We start from the raw sequence: 23,299 nt of genomic DNA, 5'->3' as shown, positions 1-23,299 counted from the left end.
AAACCTCATTAACAACCTCCTGCACCACAAATTTATTTTACATATACATAATTCAATTGAAATATTGAAATATAACTTATAGAAATATAAACAGAAAATAATATACATAAAGAAAAGAAAAAAAAACATTACCAACTAATCATAAAACTTGCAGCCCCAAAAAAATAATGCAGTTGCATTCCCGTTGGCGTTGTATTCAAATCAAATAACAAAATGATAGTTTGATGATTTTGCAGGAATCACAAAAGTGTTGTTGGGCGTCACGACGAATATGAATATGAATATGAATAATATTAATAGTTGAGACATAAATTGTAGAAATTTGCTCACAAGGCAAAAGGGAATTAGGAAAAACAAGGGTTTGATTCTTCCTGTTGATGATTTAAGAGGTCAATAATTCCCCAGAACACAAACATACATAAATAAATATAAACTATTTTTGGCGTATGTATATATTTGATATTTGATTGGAATTTGATGATTTACCGTAAAGAAAAGATAGAATGATCGAGGTGTTTTGAAATCAAAGAAAAAAATTGAGCGTTATTTTGGTACCAATCGGCCACGTGGAGTATTATGAACGGACTTGGTGGAATTTGGTTACATAACCGTTGGTATTTCGCATTCGCCACTAACCGCCCATAGATATAGATGGACCCTCGTTATTTTTCATTTTACATTTTTACTACTGTTGGACTAGTATATGCTCCCCTCTCATTTTAATAATAGACCACATTTCCATTTTGCGATGTTTCAATTTAACAGTGCACTTTGTATTTCAACTAATCAAAAAAGTTTATTGTAGAGAGAAACGATATTTTATTGGTGAAAAAGAATTGAATAAAGTTGGTAAAATTTCCTATAAAACTACGTATTTTTTGTTTGGATGCTATTAAATTGAGACAGAGTGAGTATATATTTTTTAATGAAACTCACACATCAACACAAATATTTACATAATAGTATCATCACCTGGACTTGAACACATGGCCTCAAGATTAGAGGGGCTCCTTGATACAAATAGACCAAAGGCCCTTTGGTTATTGAACTACTACTATATAAATATAGATAGCTATCTAAAGAGATTCTTATTTATATTAATAAGAGATGAGTTCCATAATAAATACCAACATATTCATGTTTTTCTAGCAGTGGTTTAACCTTCTTATCATGAAAACGCCAACGGTTACCATAGTAGTTGCATGAATAAAAGCAGATACTAGAGCGGGATCCTTCATAGCTACTGATGGGACCCACCAGAAATGAAGCCACTCACCTGCACATATCAATGTCATGTGTCATGTCGGGAGGAAACCACGGACCCGCACCCATAGGGTAACGCGGCCAACTGGAAAAACCACATGAGGTTCAATCTAATGACGTGTCGCAACCTCTGAAACCAGAGTATCTCTTGGGATCTGGGGTTATCTAGGGTACCACTTAGCAAAGTGCGCAAGCAACATGACCTCAAGATCAGAGGTTTTGGGCTTTTGATAGCTCTAGGCCAAAGGCCCTTGGTACCAACATTTTCATGTTAAACTACTCTTTCAACTAAAAGTACCACATAATTAATTATGCATGTTACTATTTTAAGATTGCCCTTAGGCTTTTAACTTGATCTTGAAAATGTCATCTCAGCCAGTGAGACGAACACAGTGCTTCACGGCTTGTTGGCATGGTTGCTGAGGGATCTTGTAATGACCTTAACCGCTTCAGTACTGCTATATTTCATAAAACCCAATGAGTTTCAAGCAAATTGTAAAATTTAGAAGTTCCAATGATCACTGCCGGTTCATAATTTCAGTTTCAAGCATGCTGTAAATAGTCACAAGATCCATCAATTTTTAAGTAAACAGTCAAATTGCCACATCTAATGAGAAAAAAGCATGGTATACTAACTACTCCATGAGAATAAAATTGTCAAATTTAACTCATCGTTAATATGGATTCGTATGGAACCCACTGAAGAGTACCAAGCTTATAGCTTGATTTGCAATTATCACAATAACAAACTTAACATAATCAAGTACTAAAAAGGCTTAATCCAGTTTTTATGAAAAAGTACTAAAAGAGCAATCTTGAAGATCATAAAAATGAATCAGTTCTTGGCCCTGATAGAGTTGTTTTCCTTAATCCTTGATCGATTGTCAAGCTTAACAAATCGTTTGAGGTCTTCATAAGGAAGAGTTTCTATATTTTTTCTTCTAAGTTCACTCAGAGCTGGTTTTTTGTCCAAAAGGTGAAATAGCCAGTCGGGATATTCAGAATCGGGCAATATTTTAGGATCTGTTCCATCTTTAAGAATATTAGCCCCGAAAACTGTAGTAGACTTAACTTCTTTGCTTAAAGTCGACTGTTTTGGTGCATCAGAAGCTGCACCACCTTTGCCCTTTTTAGCTTTACCACCAACAGCAAATGTTCTAACACCTCCTAACCCACTCGTACCAGGAACATTTCTCAACGATTTGATGCAGTTCATTGCCATGTCAGCTTTTTCCTAAAAGGAATTCATATTATGCATTAACAAAACCCTAACAGAAGATCGTCTAAGAGTTCTTAAGTCAACGCATTAAAATATATCATTTTAATAAGAAAAACACAAATCAAAACATCAACTGACGTAGTCGTATAACATGATTATATAATTTGGCTAAAAATTATATTGTTTGGAATAAGTAAAAGAACCACATTTACTGGAACCTAGAGATTGGTAATTCATTTACTTATAGTTGATTCGGCTCGAGGTATAGTTTATCTCAAATGGGTTCAACTAATCTTGAGCTAATATTAAAACAGGTCAAAGTGTTGCAAAATCGCCCAACGTGTATTCTTAATGCTCTACAGCCAGCTAGACCAATTCATTACCTAAATTGACTATTATCGTTTTTGTATCACTTTAAGGGTCTAAACTATTAGAAAAGGTTCAACTAAATCTGGTGTTTAACACCAACCTATTTGTACCAGTAATACAGATGAATCTTTTTGTTTTGACCCATTACACAACGTTGTAAGCAAATTGATTGTAAGTATGCTTACATCCCATCAACATTACAAACGTAATAAACTGAAGGCGAAATATTATAGGCCTATGTTTTAAGTTTCAACATCTATTGCGTTAATTAGGAATAACCGAAAAGCATTTTATGAAAACTGTCCGTCACAACTTGACCAAGAATATCATCCTAACAAATAGTCAAATACAAATCTAAACCTACTAGTTGAAAGCTTGTATGAATTCATTCAGAATTCAGGACATAACCTAGAATCATTCACAAGACATAACAGTTTTAACAGGATTAATATTTAGTACAGATGTTTATATATATTTAGACCTTATACTTTAGTAATTCTAATCTTGGACTTCATCAATGACGAAACTGAAGGGAAGAATAATCATTCATTTATGTGATGTTTGATTTGTGTACCAAATAATATCATTCTGCATACACTTTGACAGACACAGACATCAATAACGTTTAACATCTAACTCGATAATAGAGTATGAATCATACAGCCAAATAGCACAAGTACTAGAAAGGCTTCAAGCTAATGAAACAAATTCATTTAATTGAAACAAACTGCAGCAGTTTAGGGAAGAATATTATATCAAAGATTATGTTTATCCTGTGATTAACGGTAGCAAGATTCAAGCTGATAATTGATAAACCACAGTAAAAAAATTCCCTTTCGTGGTTGCAATGATGAAAGCTAATGAAAGTTTGAATGAACAGTTTTGCTAGCTACAGAGCTTCTTATTCAAAATGTTTACGTAACCTTATCTCTCAAACTCTAAAACACGCATAATCGTCAAACACTCAAATTATAGCTTATCAAATTCTTCCATTTCGGAACAGCATAATCAAAGCCATATCAACAATGTCAGTTGATTTTTATTTTATTTTTTTGCCTTTCATTTTAAATGCACTTACTATTACAAGTCAAACAGCACAGTTTCAGTGTGCATTTCCATGTGTCTCAACACGAAAGACAAAAAGCAAAAATAAACATCAACTCACATGGTTGATAGACTTGTGCATCTTCTCTTAAAAATATTAAATAAAAAATCACAATCAATTCATTAAAACCCTACTTCTATACCTCCAATTAAGTCTTTCCAATCCAAATTAACATTTTAACGTAAAAGAGCTTAACCTAATTTTTCAGCTCAGTCTTCTTAAACTTATCGCCACACAGAATGAAAAAAGAAAAAAAAAAAAAAAAAAAAAAAAAAAAAAAAAACACACACCTTAACCTAGTTTTTCAGCTACGTCTTAAAAGAATGAATATAGCTCAAAACTATTCGAACACCAATGAACAAACAAAAACCAAAATAGTCACCTTAACTTTCAACTCTTCAGCTCCATCTTAATAAAACTATAGCTACAAACTGTTCGAAAACCCGTACACGAACTAAACTAATATAAACACCAAACTCTAGCACAACAAACAGTGTAAAGTAAACGGGGTAAATAATTAACAATACAACGAACATTAACACGATTACCTGCATGACAGAAATAACTATAATAAATCGATCACAAATAATAATTAATAATCTAATTAAGCAGAAATGCATAAAGTTCAACGTTTACAAAATATAATAGCAGAAAACAATACTGAAGGTATCCAGCAATTAACGATAGGTATACAGAACGATAATGAAAAACAACAATATGAACCGAATACGTACCTTGAAAAGTCTTTGAGAGATGTATAAAATCTGAACCCTAGCAACAAAATGTTGTGTATTTCCCCCATTTTATATTTGAGTTAATTATCTTTTATTTTAATTATATTAATTAATAATTAATTATTAATTATATAATTTTTATTATTAAATAGTTATTATCAGGATGTACATGGTATAGGACCGGACCAACTAGTTCTATTCGGTTCTGTCTCGAATATCAATTTATAATAAAAAGTGGTACTGAGAACCAGATCAAATGTGTTCGTTCATGTCCAGTTATTTTTACGTTAGTAAACTGGACTGAATCCGCTCGGTTCAGAATCCGCTCGTTTCTTATTTTCTGTTCAATTCTTCATTTTTTCCCGAACCGTGCAAACCTCTACTTTCACAGTTTCACACATAAGAAGGTTTCACACATATAAAGAAAAAGGAAAAATAAAATGAAAATTAGAAACAATAGCACAGGAAAAGAAAAGTACTCTGGGTATATAAAACCCCTTCCCAATTGCTCCCGCACGATGTGCGAAATGTATCCTTGGGTGGAATTCAATGGTTAAGGGGCAACCTTGTGTGCAATGATGCACCTCACAGGAGTCAAACTCCTGACCTCTCGCTAAGAGAGGCAGATTACTAACACATGAGCTACAACACAAGGTTAAACCAGAATAATCATTTATTGAATTCACCGAGATTTTGACAGGTGCTCATAACACGAATTAAGTTACACAATGTATCTTTACATATATAGTTAAGTTACTAAAAATTCACTATAGTTAAGTTACTAAAAATTCACTTTGTAACACGTTTTACAAACCACGAAATGATGAACAGATAAATGTACAGTAAAACTATTGATTACTTCGACAACTAAAACTAGCGGACCGTCAGGTTTTTTGTTGTAAATGTTGACATGTTGAAACTAGGGACGGCAATGGTCACCCGATCTAGTGGATATCCACCCGATCCACCCAATTTTAATGGATATGGATGAACCTAAATGGATATGGATACGGATATGGATGAACCTAAATGGATATGGATATGGATGAAAAAGTATCATCCATGGATATATCCATTAAAACCCGAAATACATATATTAATACATAAATATAGATATATGTATACACGTCTACTATTAAAAATGCATTTACTGTTACACATACATTTTGCTTGCAACCATATAATAATTTAACTATGATATTTTATAATAAAACACCTATATCTAACAAGATAAATATACAAATTACACATTTAATTTGTCATAATCTATTTTTGATGGTAAATCTAACAAATTGTGTTCTATTTTCGACAAAAATACACGTTTTTGTAGGTATTCGGAAATATTATAACAGTTTTTGAATATCCAACGGATATCCATTAACCCGCTTAATCCAGTGAATATGGATATGGATATGAATATGGATGAACAAAAACTAAATGGATATGGATACTGCACCACTCGATCCATATCCGATCCATTGTCATCCCTAGTTGAAACATAGAATGCTTGAAACCAAAGTTATCTTTTTTATTTGTTGTACATGTTGAAAGATAGAATGCTTAAAACCAATGTTATCTATATAAAATTATTGTTGATTGAAAAGAAAAAAACCAAGGAAAAAAAAAGTTGCTGTAAATGATTTGTTTATCATAAGTCACAAGAAACAAAATCTGGAAGAGCATAACAACCGAACCAGGGGAATATGAAGTCACCCATCAAAACAAGTATCCTACAAGTGCAATCAAACACAGTACATTACAATTGTAGATAAAAACAGTCATATAATTGTTGTCACCTCGCACCCCAAACAAGCTATACTGCTATAGTCGTCGTTTTTTACATTCACATTCACAATAACATATAAAATAGTAATATGATCTGAAGGATGAAATTAATCGCCTAAAAAAGAAAATAGATACGGAGTGCCTATAGAACAACTAAACTCAGAGTTACTAAACTGAAGGGTGAAGTCTATATATATATATATATATATATATATATATATATATATATATCATATGATATGTCCCAACATACAAAAATCGACGTGCTTACAAAATTACACCACGAACAGGTACCTGAAGAAAAAGAGAAGTAAATTAAGTACAATGCACATAACAATAATTAAAGAGGTTCATTCTAACATGTTTAAGTATTCTGAATACTAAAACTTAATCTTAGTAAACTCCATTACTAGGAGCTCAACCCAGTTGCTTTTGAATGGGAACTTCAAGATGCATTGTATCGTTTAAGGGTAGTACATTTAGATAAAACAGTTAACAGGGATACGGCTCAAACGGGGTCCGAAGTTTATTGAGGCATATATAATGCATGAAACCTCCTAAATGGTATAGGAAATTGATTTAAACTAACAAGTCAAATGCGTAAACATAAAAAAAATTCCATTAAAATTGTAATGGTCAAATTAGGTGAAAGGATTGACGGGAGTCAGTTAAATTGACCCAACCAAGTGTATAGAATCGTTTTATCTACCGAATACAAACCAAGTATTTGAAACCTCCTAATCATATTTCACTTATTTATTAAAAGAAAATTAATTAAATGTTACTAGTCAATATCCATGCCAAACCATTTGACCCATATAAAAAGATCCACAGTGTAGTAAATCGTTTTTCTATGAGATTGAAATCAACAATTTAACTTTTCCTATTCATAATTCAAGCTTCCGTGATTAATGCAAATTACAAAGAATGTTTATCAGTCATCCCAAGTTCCCAAATCCGAACCCATTTGACCTGTATTGAAACCTACCCATCCTCACTTAAATCCGTTTGGCATAGAAAACAAGAAATCATATTGATACCATAGAGTTTATGTGGAGGTGTTCACGAAACCAGTGGATAGAGAGGATCAAAAGATGTTGATATAACGTGTATGTATGCATGTGTCTGTGTCTCTATATATACGTATAATGCATGCATGTATGATAACTGATAAGTAATCATATCCCACCTGAAGGAGTTGTGAAGCAGGAAAACAACGCCTGGAGCCAACTTACTGACGTGGTGTAAGCACTGCAATTTAAGAAATAGACGGTGAGGCAAAATTAGATAAATCCATAGAGCTAAAAATGAAATTAGACGCACATAAACTGGAAGAAAAAAAAACAATATTAGGTTCCCCAGAAGGTAAAAAAATAAAGCGGCTGGGAGAAACCAAAAATATGAAAAAGATGCCTGTAAGTGTACTTACACTATACAAATATACACATATATGGAGTACAAACAGATAATTTTTACATATATAGTATATGAGTTAATGTTGACTCAATTATCTATACATGGGTCGATTTGAGTTAAGTTAAAGTAATCAGCTAAAGAGAAACAAGCCAAGTGGGTCAGAACAAGTTTAAAGCCACCTGAAGTCTATACAAGTGTATATATTGGTTGACCCTCCTAACTTGATACAAAGGGGCCTATGTTGGAGTTGCTGAAATGTGAGTCAAAGATGGCATTAAAGAACCAAAGAGCCAATGGCTTGGCGGAATCCCTTACAATCTTGAGGTTGAGGGTTCGAGTCCTGCTTAGGACATTTCGTGGTGTATATATTCGTGTTAGTATTAGGTGGGTGGGTGAGTTTGCCTTTCAAAATAAAGATGGCATTAAAGAGAAATTCAATTTAATCACCAGAGCAAATAAATAAGGAAATTCATACTGCCCCAACCAATTCCTTTTAGGCTGACGGATTTGCTGCATTATTCGTACCCCACTCTTCTTCTTCTTCTTCACCCTCGTTACCATTAACGAGTACGGCGCCGTCTGAAGAATCATTATCCATTGCAACGCCGTCTTCTTCTTGGCTTGCATCTTGACCAGCAACAAATTCCCCTTCATTTCCGTTTTCTTCAACGTCCTGTAGTTACAGCAGAAGATCAGTAAGAGAATAATGTTAGAAATAATAGGGAAACGTAGATGTGGCAATTTCAGAGCATTTACTAAAAGATGGGTCAATATGAGTTGTGATTTTATCTTAAAAATAAAGCTGAGAGGTATATAGGCCCAACAGGTTAACAGACATCTGATGTCTAGATATTCGAATATTCAGATAATTATTTAGTCTTTTAGAAACGAAAACTAACACATTATTTATTTTATAAATAAATTTACATAAGATAAATAAAGTTTGTGGGGCCAGGCAACCCAACCCATTTTGCTCCATATACAGATGGTTGTTTTGGATCGGATTGTTTCTAACTGTCTCCCAACCAACCACAGCCCCTCACATGTTGCCACATCTAGCAAACATAAGAGAAACTGCATAAACATACCTCATGATCCAGCTCTCCATTTTCATGTAGTTCCTCATCGTCAAGTTGCATGTGTTTGAAAACCTCCACAAGGTTGACATGAGATCTATCAACATAGTTCACATATTCTGTTGCAGGAGGATAACTACCCCTGCATTATATTTAACAGATGGGCGTGTTAATATAATATACAGTTTCAAAGGTCCATGCAACAGGTCAAACACATAAAAACAAGAGCTTAGAAGGGAAAGTCGTGGATTATTAATGTTGTGCTTTCTCTCAAACTAGACAAAAACATATAAACAAGAGCTTAACAGGGAAAGGGTCGAAAAGATCACTCAGAGTGTATCTTTATTGTATAATATAGTAACTAAACAATATTTTCAAAGAATTTTTTTTTTTTTTTGAAAAATTGATACATTTAGCGTTTTATAACCCAATTCAATTCAATCCAATCCAAACAGGTTTTGACCCAACTCACCCCACCAGCCCCTGATACAAAATTTCAGATGTAAATTTAAAATAGTTCACATACATGTTAATGGGGCAATTTACAAGAGTAGCAAACAACTTCATAAGCTTTACATAGCTACACTTGCCCTTTAACATGAATAATATTATATATCTTAATGTTGGCCTCAATTCAAACACACAACATAAACATGAAACACATGTCTGAGGCATAGATAAGCATCAGAACCTTGTCTCTGCAGCTCTTGCTTCAACTTCAAGTGCAACTTGCCAGTCCTCAAACATATTTGGGTACTCTTCAGGATCGGCTAAAGACTCCGCCGCTTTTTGGTTAACCTGCATTTCGATAACATCAACCTAATTGCAGAACTATGATATCCTTGCATGCATCTACTACAACTAATGTAGCCAAAACTTGAGATCTAGAGATATTGTTTAGGCTTTGGACAGCCTTTGCTAACGGCGGAATATACGGAAAAGCAGACTACAATAATGATCATCTAAGTTGAATAAAAGGTAGATTGATTATTTAAGAACATAGATAAACACCAAAAGCACACCACCTTGAAGATGTAACATAATTAACAAGGGCCAAAAATAGAAGGATTCTTAAGGGGTATTTGTATTATGTAACTTTTGTACATATATGTAAACCTAGTGTGATTGAACAGCACATGTAATGTCGAACACATGACTTAAAATGAAAGGATAAAATATAAACGGAAAGACTAAACAATTTAAAATGAACCTTGTTAAGGTCTTTTCTCCATAAAGCAACTATTTCTGAAACCTTGCTTGGAAGATAAGACCGTGCCATCAGAGCAGCCTCAGGTATCCGATTGCTGACAGAAAGATAGTAAGAAAGATAATTCAATAATTGCGTTTTAAGCCCTATCTTCATATTTATGTTGGTTTACACAAGGAATTAGAGGCGTAATTGTTGATCGTATAACCTAATAAATCACTTTATTCAAAAAATATATAATGTTATTGATATATGATGACTGATAAAGATATATGAAACAAACTGTTTACAAAAAGTCGCATTTTTTGGGAAACATGTAGTCAACCATTCAGCCCGGTCTATTTAGACGTGTTGTGCAGCACCAGTTTTGCCACCTGTATATGATATGTAAGGACTAACCTGTCAACCAACAACTGCAGACAATCTTCCAATTTACCCAGCATAAATAGACAAGCAAAAGCAACATTGTTTTTCCCACTCTCTTTTGCAAGAGATGCAAGTTTTTCTATCTCATCGGCATCTCCCAGAGAAGAATAGAGCAGTAGCAGACCACTCAAATCTTTTGCATGCTTTAAACAATCTTCGGCCAGGTCCAACTGCACAATGCTTAATAATGTTAGAAATGATCACATACAGCCATACAGGACATGCAAACTTATGCGTTCATAAAAGGTATACGTTACCTTAACAAAAGTTTAGTTCTTTAAATGGCAAACTTTCTAAAAGAATATCTATCTGTGATTGGGAAGTATACAATACTGAAATAAAAACATACCAGTCCAGTAGACATAGCTAATTCACCCAACTGCTTCCATTTCGACTCGCTTTGTGCAACGAAGGCAATATCCTATATACACAGAAACAAATGTATCATGCAATTTAAGAATATGCAAGCATCCCATGATAGCTAATGAGATATATTTCATACAATAAGGGTACTTGAAATTCCTCTTTAAGCAGTCGAAGTTTGGTAGAGTTCAATTACCTTAGCAATCTCTAGTTTACCAAGCTGAATTGCCAGCTCAAATCTATAGTCCGGATCTGTGGCAACTTCTAATGCCTCTTCAATCATTCCTCGTGATTCCAGAAAATGAGCAACACTATCAGAAGATTCATATATCAGATTGAAATCCAAGATCTCAAATACAAAGTCCATATGCTTTCATGTTCCAAAGTAAGCATCTTAATTAGCAGAGTGTTCCACCCATAATGAAAATATTCAAATCATGTCAAGCTTTTGCATAGAATTAGATTTAGATAACCAACCATACCTATTATGATGCTCTTTTGGAATTGATGGCAATACACCACTAGCTCGTTCAAGGTCTCCACGCATAACAAGGGTCTTATACTCGATCAAGGGGAGCAACAATGTGTATCCAATGACACTAAAACATAACGAATAAAAGAAAAGGTTTTAGTCATAAGTTATAAATGCAGTATATCCAAAAAATATGAGCATCAAAGCCTACATACTTAAATTCCTTGTCAATGAGATAAACCCTGCTTTGATTAGCTAGATATCCTAGAAGATACATTGGTCGATCCAAATGAAACATTGTGGTTACCTGCATAAAAATCAGACAATTATAACCACATGACATTATACAAAAACTAATATAGATATTATGACAATATTGATGATAGAATTTACCTCGCCACCAACACAGTAATTCAGGCGTCCTGAAGAATTAGTGTAAATAAAACAGTCCCCAACCCACAATCCAGTTCGAACTTTTTCGCTGACTTCAGATAAAATGTCAAAAGATTCTTCAATACCATCCTCGTCTACAGGTCTTCCACTATCAAGATGTGCAGAAACAACATCACGCTGCAACAAATTCCAAGTTATAACACCAATCAAACTCTTTGCAAAACCAGAATTAGAAAATAAAAAGCCCAATATATGTAGATTTGACGCACGTACACACGGTTATAGATATATAAGGATCTTACATTGTACTGTAATATGTGAAACGACGAATCACTGGCAATTGCCACCATATCACCACCATCAGCCCAATATATGTTCTGGAAATACATACATGCTGAATAAGCAAGTAAAATAACAGATTAAACATGATGTATAATTGAAAAAAAGAGGGTTAAGAGTTGCTTGCCTTGACACCAACATCGATCCGTTGAATCAATCGACACTCAGCCCAATCATAAAAACATATAAAATCATTCGAGCATATCGCCAACAAAGAACCTCCGTATATGCGCTCGGCAGAAAATGTTGGCCGTATACTCTTCTTTTCCTGCTCAAACATAGCATCCAAACAATCATACCCGTTACTGGCGTACATAACTAACAAATAAATTGTTTTTAATTCAACAAGGTAAATAAATGTTCACAAACCTGAAAAGATTTATTGAAAATCTTAATCTTAGTTGTACTCTCCCTAACAGCATATTCACCATCAGATGACCAAACAATCTCCAATGCAGAGCCAAAGGACCTATTTCTCCATGCCAAAGCTGTGTATATAATGTACTCACCATCACCGCATACAACAACAAACCTCCCATTTGGGTTGTGTTTCAAGCTCTGAAAAAATACAAATAAAATGCCAAAGACATATCAAACTCGGAATCAACGAGTTACAGTCGGACCATTTTTTATATTTAAAAGAAAAACTACAGTATGAAGACAAGCGCAATTCACCTGTGGGTAGAGATCACATGTTCCCAACTCTTTAACTGCTAAAGGCAATCTCTCTCCGTCAGTAACCTGAGATGCAAAGGAGAAAACAAGTTTAACATTGACACAAAAAAGAACCATTTTTCAGTTCATCTTTAACAAACCTAGAAAGCATATGTCAAAAATACCTCATACTCAGCTCCCACACTCCTAATGTTAACAGTCTGAATTTCATTATGCTTAGCCCATATTATTTTTCCACTGTTGTCCATGCTAGCTACAGGTTCTTCCCTACCAACTTTTACCATTATAGTCCCTTCATCGTAGCCGATAGCAATCCTGTACAAGAAAATAAGATAAATAAAACAAATGCATGATCACTATTTTCTGATAAATGTTATAGCACATACTGATTGCAAATCTCTTTCTCCAAATATTCCAATTAAAATAATTAAATTATATAGTCTTACATACCATTAACTAAATAATGTTGAATAAGAATTGAAGAATTCGAGGTCTAAAACATACAATCACACAACAAAGCAATCTACATTAAACTGTAATAAAATAACTGCTAACACGTGCGATAATACTCTTATACACACACAGAATTAAAAAAAAAAAGAGAGAGAGAGAGAGAGAAATGAAAATTACCGTCGTGAACTTTTCATGTATCCAATAGCCCAAACCCTTTCAAGTCCGTAGTTCAAAGTGTTTTCCAGTCTGCACAAAAATAGAAAGCCTGATGAATTAATATAATGTAGACAAAATTAAACATTGAGATCTTTTATGTTGCAATAACACAATTCTCATCTGGATTAAGAAGAGGCATGACTTATCACCCACAAAAATGCAAAGATCACAAATTAGAGCATACCTATAAGTAGTTGAATGCCATATACGTACAGTACCATCCTCAGAACCTGTGATTATAATTGGAAGCTCTGGATGAAAACATACTGCTGAAACGTTGTGTGTGTGACCTTCTAAGGTCTGGACACATGTTTTGGTTTGATAATCCCACACCTATTTCAAATGTTATGTATGTAACTTCAGATTCCAAAATATATATATAAAAAAAATAATAACACGAGCCAAAATCAGAACCAAGACACAGACCTTAGCAGTATGATCATCTGACCCAGTAATAAGGTAAGGTTTATCACCACCTGTGAAATAATCCACACAATTCACACCTTTTAGATGGGCATCTAATGTGAAGTTAGGATCAGGTGAGCCAAGATTCCAGATCTGAAAGGTAGATTAAAATGATGCATAACCAATCATTATGTTACGTCAAAATGACAATGTCATTTACAACCAAAAGACCTTATAAAAATACCTTTATGGTGCGATCAAGTGATGCACTTGCAAAAGTATTGGTGTCTTTAGGATTAATCGTCACTTGCATAACGTAATGGGAATGTCCCTCGAATATTTGTGTGCAATACCAACTCTTCTCCCAGTCCCAAAGCTTGATAAGCATGTCATCAGAAGATGAAAGTATATATGGGAGGGTAGGGTGGACAGCCACACACCGAATATAATCTGTATGCGCCTCGTATACTTTCACTTTATCCATTGTATTGTAATTGTATACACGGATAAACATGTCATCTGCTCCAGCAACAACCCACTGTTTGCGGGACACAAACTTTGCTGATCTGACTGTAAATACAATGTGTGAGCATCAGATACCATGTTTAATTTAAAGCATGAAGAAATGATGTATGGAGATATGATCATGCAACACAGATAATGATCGCTGACCTGGTAACTCAGTAACCTCGAAGGATTTAGCCATAGTCTGCCATTATTAACATGATATAAGGATACAAATAATAAATTATACGATGGTATTATAACTTCAGTGATAATATTAATCACAGTAAAATATTCTACACAATCTATAACAAGGAGTTCAATCAGTATAGTCATCTAGCATATCTTCTAACGTTGGAAAAAACATCAACGAAATAACCTACCAATTACCATAACTAAATATAGTAATCAAAATGTCTTACTAATTACTTGAATAACCATAACTAAATTATACATCTCAAAAACTGCATGACTATTGTCTAAATAACCATACAAGTTATGTTCATCATAGTATGTGTAGTTTGATTCACAAAGTATAATCATCATATTTTGTGTAGTTTGATTCACAATGTTACACAGAATGGAACACTGCAAAAAGTCAAAGCTTTGCTACTTTCCCTTGTGGCCTTGTGTATTCTTTGTTTCATATCAACATAAAGTCAATTATTCATTTAAAAGCTACAAACAAAACAGAGGCTGTTAATATCAACCACAACTATATATCTCTAACACGGACATTACAAAGTTAGAGGGGAGGCGTAGCTCATAAGACAAATCTAAAGTCAAGTACAGTAAGTTTGAATACCTTAGCATGGTTATGTTGTTTTCTCATGTCGAAAATCTTACATACTTACACTTAACTTTCGATTATGTTGTTTCTTTGAATCTTTGCTCAATAAAGAGGTTAATATCACCCTACACACTTTATATTATAGATGATACTAGCTACTTCGTCTACCATGATCCCAAAATTAAGCTGAGTTGACGAAAATACTACACTCACTTTCTGTGACACATCTGATAATGTATGATATGTATCAAAACACACTGCTAGTCGTGCTGCCTGCAACTATGTTCACATCATTATCTTTTATCACCAAAACTTTTCTTGCGTTTCCAGTAAGTATTGTCAGCTATAATTAACCACAAATCTATGTGCGTAATATTCTACATAAGACTAGGGAATCTACTCCATTTATGACGAGTGGGGACAGAGGTGAGAGGACTATTACTGTATTATATATATTAAAATAAACAAAATTATATGTATCATAATTTTGTTAGCTGTACCAAATGTAATGATACTTCATACAACAACAAAAATATCATAAACTCGAGAATGCATGTTTCATTATATTAAATAACTGAATTCAATAATCTATTAGAATCAATCTACGCCATAAGGCCCATAACTAAAACATATTTTTCCTATTAGTTTTTTATATAGTTTCATACCTGAGACTGATAATCCCAGATACAGACAGTTCCTGAATACAAACTTGTGAGAATCCTGTACAATCACAAATACAAATATCCATTCATTAAGCTGATAGACACATGAACCACTTAAACACTAATCATTGAAATTTACTCAATATGTAAATATAAATATAAATATAAATATAAATATAAATATAAATATAAATATAAATATAAATATAAATAAAATTGTAACAGGTACACTACCATGGCTCTGTTGGATGCAGATCCACAGATTTAACTCTTTCTGATCTTTGAGCAAGTTTCCTCTACATATACATCACATATAATTAGCATATTATCAACCAAATAACTGTCTAAATTTAACAATAACAAGATTAATCCAAAATATTAAACCAATATTACCTTGATCTCGAGTCTGAGAGGCTGGCGAAATCATAAATACATACAAAACAAATTAGAGCTTCCATTAGTAAATTAGATCCGTGTGATTCAATATATATACATGTGTACGTGCAAGTATACATATATACAGATACACATATATATCATATATCATAAGTAATAAAACAAATTCAACAATGTGATTATATCAACGACCATTTAGAAATAGAACTAGATCTGAATCATGATCTAACAAAACCTATATCAAACAAATACACTATAACGTATAACCTCACCATTGCTGCAAACTGAGAGTTAGGTTATTGATTTGAAATTCGTAACTGAATCCTGAAACCCTAAGATCCGAGTGTGAAATCCGGTAATACCACCGAGAGGGGTGTAGATACAGATACACTGTATTTACGCCCGAATTAAAAGATTTGAGTGTATTAAATGAAATTGAGATCGAGATCAAAAATCAATAACATGATCCAGATGTAGAGATAGAGAGGTTTTGTATGTTTACTTGGACCTGGGTAAAATTGGTTTGAGAAAAAATATTAAAAGAAAATTAGGGTGGGGTTTGACAATCCAACTAAATGTTGTTCTTGTTTATAAACTTTGATGTGTGAAATGCAAGGACCGATGCTTTGATCATACGAAATAAATATTTCTATTACTCGGTATTATTTTATAAATGTATAAATTTATAAAGTTATGCAATATGTTGTTTAGTGTTCATTTGATACACTGAAATTGACTTTGGTGAAAAAAATGTAGGTGTCGACGTGTCGTATTTATTTATTTTTTAAGTTTTGATGAGAGAAAATATGATGTGTGCCAATAAAAAAATGAATTAAGTAAAAATAAATAAATAAAATAGACACTTGTTTTTCACCGTCGAAATATTAACATTAACAAATCGGCAATGAAATGGACATTGAGGGGGTGTCGATGCGACGATGTCCCCAGCGTTCATTTTGAATAACGGTGAAAAAAACTCATCGACGCTCGGTGCTCTTACTATTCTACCGTTAACGTGTATAAAGAAATACTTCGTATAAACCAGCAAATATATGTGTGTGCATTGTTACGGAAATAGTTTCGATCGATCGTTTTGAGACGATTCTCAAAAACAACGAAACAAGTGGCCTGATCTCGATCCATCTTGCATTAACGTTTTAGAAAAGAATGATTTAACATCAAATCTCCCCTGAAAAATATTCCCTTTTTGAGTCAAGCTTTTGTTGAAGATCGACTCCATCAAAACTTTATTCAATACAACCTTGGCTAAATCAAGAAAACACAACTTAGTGAATTATTCAATACAACCTTGGCTTTTATTGTTGACAACTAATAATTTATAGTCGTATCCATTGGAACAAAACTTAATACACCATTATTTGAACATTAGCATAAACTACTTTTTTAATATTAGTTATGAAGCGACACATCCTAATTCATAAGAACGAATACAATAACATATGATTTCATTGCGAGGCATTTGACCTCTATATAATACATTTTACAAACATTGCATTCGTTTTAAAAGACAAACTTTCATTACATCGAAAGTTGACAGGCATGCATACCCTTTCATAATATATTCAAACTATAAATGACTTAATAGTAATCTTGTTGAACTCAACGACTCGAATGCAACGTCTTATGAAATATGTCATGAATGACTCCAAGTAATATCTCTAAATGAGCAAATGCACAGCGGAAGATTTCTTTCAAACCTGAGAATAAACATGCTTTCAAGTGTCAACCAAAAGGTTGGTGAGTTCATTAGTTTATCATAAACATTCATTTTCATCATTTTAATAGACCACAAGATTTCATATATTTAATTGTACACGTAACCCGAGTACAAAATAACACGCGTAACCCGCGAATTAAAAATCATTCATATGGTGAACGCTTGATACCCGACTTAACTTTAATGCATAGAATATCCTCAAACAGAACCTCTCGTCTATATAATAATAATAATCTCGAAGTACTAAAGCATCCGTACCCCGGATGGGACTTGTCGAGGTCCATAGATCTATCTTTAGGATTCGCGTCAATTAGGGGCCATACCCGTTTCCTAATTATTAGGTTACCAAGCTAAAAAGGGGTGATATTCAATATTCATAATCCAGCCATAGAATGTAGTTTTTGATCACTTGTGTCTATTTCGTAAAACATTAGTAAAATTAGCGCATGTATTCTCAGTCCCAAAAATATATATAAAAAGGGAGTAATGAAACTCACAATACGATATTTTGTAGTAAAAATATGCATACGACGGAATTGAACAATGCAAGGTTGGCCTCGGATTCACGAACCTATATCATTTGTATATTTATTAAAACATGTACTTGTAATCGGACGAATTTATATATTATTATTATTAATAATATACTTGTTATATTATGTTATATAGATAAACTTAATATCTTTGATTCATGCTTTGTATATAATTAATACTTATCTTATTAAATTTTAATATAGCTTAATTAATAACAAAATATAGTATTAAGTAATATTAATATAATGCTAATGTGTTTTTATATATATGTTTATTTGTAATTATAACAATAATAATAATAATAATAATAGTGATAATAATAATAATAATAATAATAATAATAATAATAATAATAATAATAATAATAATAATAATAATAATAATAATCCGTTTTAAATCTTACATATAAAATGCATAATAACATTGATATTCGTATTTATAATTTTCATATTTATAATCTTAACAACATTTTTAAAACTTTTATTTTCATAATCATAATAGTTTTTACAATAATGATATTGATAGCAATAATAATATAGTTGTAATAATATTAACAATGGTAAAAGTAATAATAATGATAGTAATAATAATATTACTTATGGTAACAATAATAATACTACTAATAATGATAATGATGTTGTTAAAGATACAATAATAATAACAATATACATGATTATATATTAATACTAACAACAATCTTCATAATAATAATAATAATATTAATAACAATTATGACATTGCTAATACCTAATAATAATAATAATAATTGATATTTAATACTTATATTGATAATGTTAATGACAGTAATAATTTTAGCACTAATATTAATAACAATAACAATAATAATCATAATAATAATACTCATATTAATAATAATAATGATAATAATAATAATAATAATAATAATAATAATTAATAATAATAATTATTATAATTATAATGATAATGGAAAAGAGGATAAAAGTGTATACCCTTTTTAATTGTTTTTCTAAAAAGAAATGCTCCAGACGGGACTCGAACCCTAGACCTCTTGCTTAAACACCCACACTTTCTACCATCCATCTGTCATTACTTTTCTGTTCTAATTCGACCCTAATTTATTTTAACCCATCGTCGCCATTCCCTTTGACCTGACCCAGCCTTCTTTTGGCCCAACAGAGAAGTTCACGGCCCAACAATAGATTTTTGGCCCAACAGCTGTTTAATGAACCTAATTTCTACACAAGCCCAATTAGTTAACCCATTTATTTGATCAATTGGGTTTAATAAGCCCAAAACTATAAAAATAATCTATTAAGTGGTTATGTGTGTGTTGGACTCGATCAAACATAATCTCGTACCGCTTCATCGTCACGATCACATCATCCCATCATCATCATCTCAACTTCATGATCATCAACATACATATCATCATTCTTCATCATCATAATAATTTCCATCATGATCATCGTGTATCATTTTCATCACGCATCATCTGCTCATCGTTATCAACATCAATCTCGCCATCATCATCTTCGAATATACATCATACCTGAATCATAATCACATCATCATCGAGATTCTACTGTTCATCGTCTCCTTCCTACATCAACGTTACTGTTTCAGTCGAATAGTAGCTTCAGTAACCAAGGGGTGTTCGGATTGGGTTTATATCGGGCAAGTGATGGTTTCGGTTAGGAACATAAATCAAAACAGCAACAGTAACTGTGATCGTGTGATTGAGCAGTGAATTAAAAGCAAATATGGTTGGAAGATGGCAATGGTGAAAGGTGATTGGGGTTCGAACAAAGTGGTTGAAACAATAATCGAGTAGTCAGTGAAGTTTTCAAGTGATGGTTGGTTGTTATGGTGGTACCGGTGGTGTGGTGGTTTGCATGGTTTCATCAAGACATGCTAGTAACGAGCAACAGTAAGTCAACAAGGATGGTGGTAGAGTTTAAAGATTGAAGATGGTGGCGTAGAGGTGGTCAAGAACGGAAGCAGTAGCATCAAGCTAGTGAAAGGGTGTTGGTTGGTGACAGGGTGGTCGACGGTTGGTGGTTGAGGTGGCCAAAGGTGATGGCTCATGGTGGCGGTTTGGTAACCAGAGTATAAGAGGGAAGGAGATGGGTGGCGATATGGTGAAGTATAGTGGTACATTTTCTTCGATTTACATGGGTTTTGTGTTTTTGTTGTTCATGGAGTTCGATTGTGATGAACGATGGAGTTGGTGTTTATGGTTCATGGTGAGATGGTGTTCAAAGATGATGGTCATATGGTGAGGGTGGTGGTCATAGTAGGTTAGAAGATGGATGAGATTTAAATCGTTTGTATATGTATATATATATACACTATAATTTGAAATGGGTTTCATGGGTATGGTTGTTGAAGTGTGCATAAACAAGAAGAGAAATAGGAGGCAAGTTTGTGGATTTCCTTTATTCAGTGTATACATGTGTGAAGTGTATATATAATAAGAGATAAGATAGATAGGATCACGGAACACAAATGAGTAAACTTTCAATTAGCTATAGTACAATAATAATATAATAATCATCATAAAGTTTGATGAATTGAAATGTAATCGAGTGTACAGCAAAGCAGACAACGAATTTGATTTTATTCTACTGACAGTTTTCACGGACTATTATTTCGTAGTCCGTTGTAAATCAGGGGCGAATAAAAGCCTTCGGAAAAATCCTAAATTTTTAAATTAAATATATTTATTTATTTTGATCATTATGGTATAAAATTCAGTCATTAATTATTAAATAAAAATTACATTAATTATTCACTCCCACCCCTAAGTAAAATATAGTTATTGTTAAAATTTATCAAATAACTTCTAAATATATTATTAATAAGCCTATAATTTATAAAACTTATTTTCGGATCACCGTTTATTTTAAAATCACATAAGTTTCTTTTTAACTCGTTTGTTATTGATCGAATGACATTTGAGCGTTACCGTCGTTTACTAAATAACTTCGAAATCACAAAATATATATTTAATATTCTTTCTTTATATATATAGATATGTTTTAAATAATGATTATTATATTTTGATTTTTATTTTGTATATTTAACTTTAATAACAACAATATATTTATTTCTAATTATATTTCAAATTATTATTATATATTCATATATTCAAATATATATGTATTTAATTACAAATAGTGGTTCGTGAATCGTCAAAAATGGTCAAAGGTTAATTGAACACATGAACATAGTTTTCAAAGTTTTTGAGATTTCAACATTACAGACTTTGCTTATCGTGTCGGAAACATATAAAGATTAAGTTTAAATTTGGTCGGAAATTTTCGGGTCGTTACAGTACCTACCCGTTAAAGAAATTTCGTCCCGAAATTTGATTGGGATGGTCATGACTGACAATAAGTATGTTTTCATGGCGCATACGAGCTAAAAATTAGAGTTTTATCATCATTGAGTAATATGGATAAACCAATTTGATTGCGTGAAGAGTACGAGTGAAGCTATCACAAAAGAGTGAAATGAGTAAATACAAGTTCATCGTAACCGGTGACGTAGTCACGGTTGATTTTCGAAATTCAAGGGATTTAAAAGAAATCCTCGTAATAAGATTTGATTTTTAAGGAAATTAGAATCCTCTTTGGTTAAATGTGATGATCTGTTTCGATTGCTCTGTCAAATATTTCACTATAAATCTACTCCATTCGTTTCCTTTATATTTTGGAGTTCCATCCTTTTGTTTTCTCTTCCCGACTTTAAGTCAAGCGAATAATGGTCCAGAATTCATAGATATGATTTTCGGAATGAATATAGTTAATGTTCTAAGAGAGATTATAACAACACGATCTTGATTGGTTAAATTACCAGAAAGATAGAACTATCAAGAAATTTTGTTCTTGATATGTTTAGAGATTAGGTAGAATGTAAGAGTCGTGTAACATGGCACATAATGACGGTATGGTCTGTGAATCATCATGTTTTATTAGAAACTCAGCATGACTTACTGTAATATAATCACGTTGATCAAGTGTCATTATATTATACTAACTCATGCTTCAGTTCCCAACATTACTTCAAAACATTCATATTTTAAATTTGAAGTTTTACAGAATATAGAAACTAAAGTTGTTTTCTTTTATGATATAACACAGATAGCGCGGAGAGGTAATTAATATCGGACGAGAATATTTGTGAAGATATCTTCAGAAATATTGAGGATATTTATAATGAATGATACGATGATATCATAGAATTTCTAATATCGATGGATGATGATGAAGATTTGTCCGTAAAAGTGTAGAGTCAGAAGCAAGTTATTCGTTAATGACTTCAGCAGATACTGAATCATTTGGATTCTTTGAAGGCAGGTTTAGTCTTTTTGATTTTTCCACAGCCTCCTTCATGGGTTGCTCAATCCGTTTTCCAGTTCCAACATTTCCGAGCTTTGCCAACATACAATTCTTTATCATCAAACTTTTGGCTGTTGAGGCAGTCTTCAGTTTTCACTGCTTCATCAGCTTTTTCAAAATTCAGTGTATTGATTCGTAGACTGGTTGCTTTTCAGAATTACAGAATAGAAGATCTTAATTCTAAGAGATAATTGTTATATGTATACATATAAATGTTGATGTAGAAATGCTGCGAGATTCAAAATACTGATTGCTGATTCCCGGTAATTGGTATGGTAATTCTCGTTATAAGATGCGGATGAATGTATGATAGGGTTTCGATAAGTGTAATGACTTTTCAGAAAGTCCAAGATCAACAAAGTTGTTGGTAAGTTTAC

At 32.7% G+C, this 23,299-nt stretch overlaps 2 protein-coding genes across 4 annotated transcripts; both read right to left on the bottom strand.

Annotated features, from left to right (window-relative positions):
* Nucleotides 1–1,893: 1,893 nt before the first annotated feature.
* LOC139844484 (uncharacterized) lies at nucleotides 1,894–4,725 on the bottom strand. The gene is made up of 2 exons (XM_071834708.1): nucleotides 4,691–4,725; nucleotides 1,894–2,497 (listed from the first exon to the last, which is right to left on the bottom strand). The coding sequence occupies exon 2, from the start codon at nucleotides 2,483–2,485 to the stop codon at nucleotides 2,099–2,101; it is 387 nt and encodes a 128-aa protein (XP_071690809.1). The 5' UTR covers nucleotides 2,486–2,497; nucleotides 4,691–4,725; the 3' UTR covers nucleotides 1,894–2,098.
* Nucleotides 4,726–6,424: 1,699 nt separating this feature from the next.
* On the bottom strand, nucleotides 6,425–16,849 carry LOC139904431 (coatomer subunit beta'-2-like). Of its 3 annotated transcripts, XM_071886367.1 has the most exons (27): nucleotides 16,541–16,849; nucleotides 16,266–16,286; nucleotides 16,107–16,168; nucleotides 15,876–15,930; nucleotides 14,589–14,625; nucleotides 14,161–14,486; nucleotides 13,938–14,069; nucleotides 13,696–13,844; nucleotides 13,473–13,541; nucleotides 13,007–13,157; nucleotides 12,843–12,908; nucleotides 12,537–12,725; nucleotides 12,295–12,435; nucleotides 12,131–12,205; nucleotides 11,829–12,005; nucleotides 11,651–11,742; nucleotides 11,446–11,562; nucleotides 11,160–11,274; nucleotides 10,950–11,021; nucleotides 10,574–10,770; nucleotides 10,178–10,271; nucleotides 9,659–9,765; nucleotides 8,980–9,109; nucleotides 8,417–8,564; nucleotides 7,665–7,726; nucleotides 6,707–6,769; nucleotides 6,425–6,676 (listed from the first exon to the last, which is right to left on the bottom strand). In XM_071886367.1, the coding sequence occupies exons 1-25, from the start codon at nucleotides 16,541–16,543 to the stop codon at nucleotides 7,707–7,709; spliced, it is 2,745 nt and encodes a 914-aa protein (XP_071742468.1). In that variant the 5' UTR covers nucleotides 16,544–16,849; the 3' UTR covers nucleotides 6,425–6,676; nucleotides 6,707–6,769; nucleotides 7,665–7,706. The 3 variants fall into 3 exon arrangements, with proteins under 3 accessions (XP_071742468.1, XP_071742467.1, XP_071742466.1); XM_071886366.1 differs by lacking the exon at nucleotides 6,425–6,676 and having other exon boundaries at nucleotides 6,705–6,769; nucleotides 8,367–8,564; nucleotides 16,541–16,848; XM_071886365.1 differs by lacking the exon at nucleotides 6,425–6,676 and having other exon boundaries at nucleotides 6,705–6,769; nucleotides 8,339–8,564; nucleotides 16,541–16,847.
* Nucleotides 16,850–23,299: the final 6,450 nt, after the last annotated feature.

The sequence above is a fragment of the Rutidosis leptorrhynchoides genome, chromosome 4, assembly GCF_046630445.1.
Source record: "Rutidosis leptorrhynchoides isolate AG116_Rl617_1_P2 chromosome 4, CSIRO_AGI_Rlap_v1, whole genome shotgun sequence".
NCBI lineage: Eukaryota > Viridiplantae > Streptophyta > Magnoliopsida > Asterales > Asteraceae > Rutidosis > Rutidosis leptorrhynchoides.
Note: the sequence above shows the minus strand (reverse complement) of the source record. Positions and strands in the feature narration are given on the sequence as shown.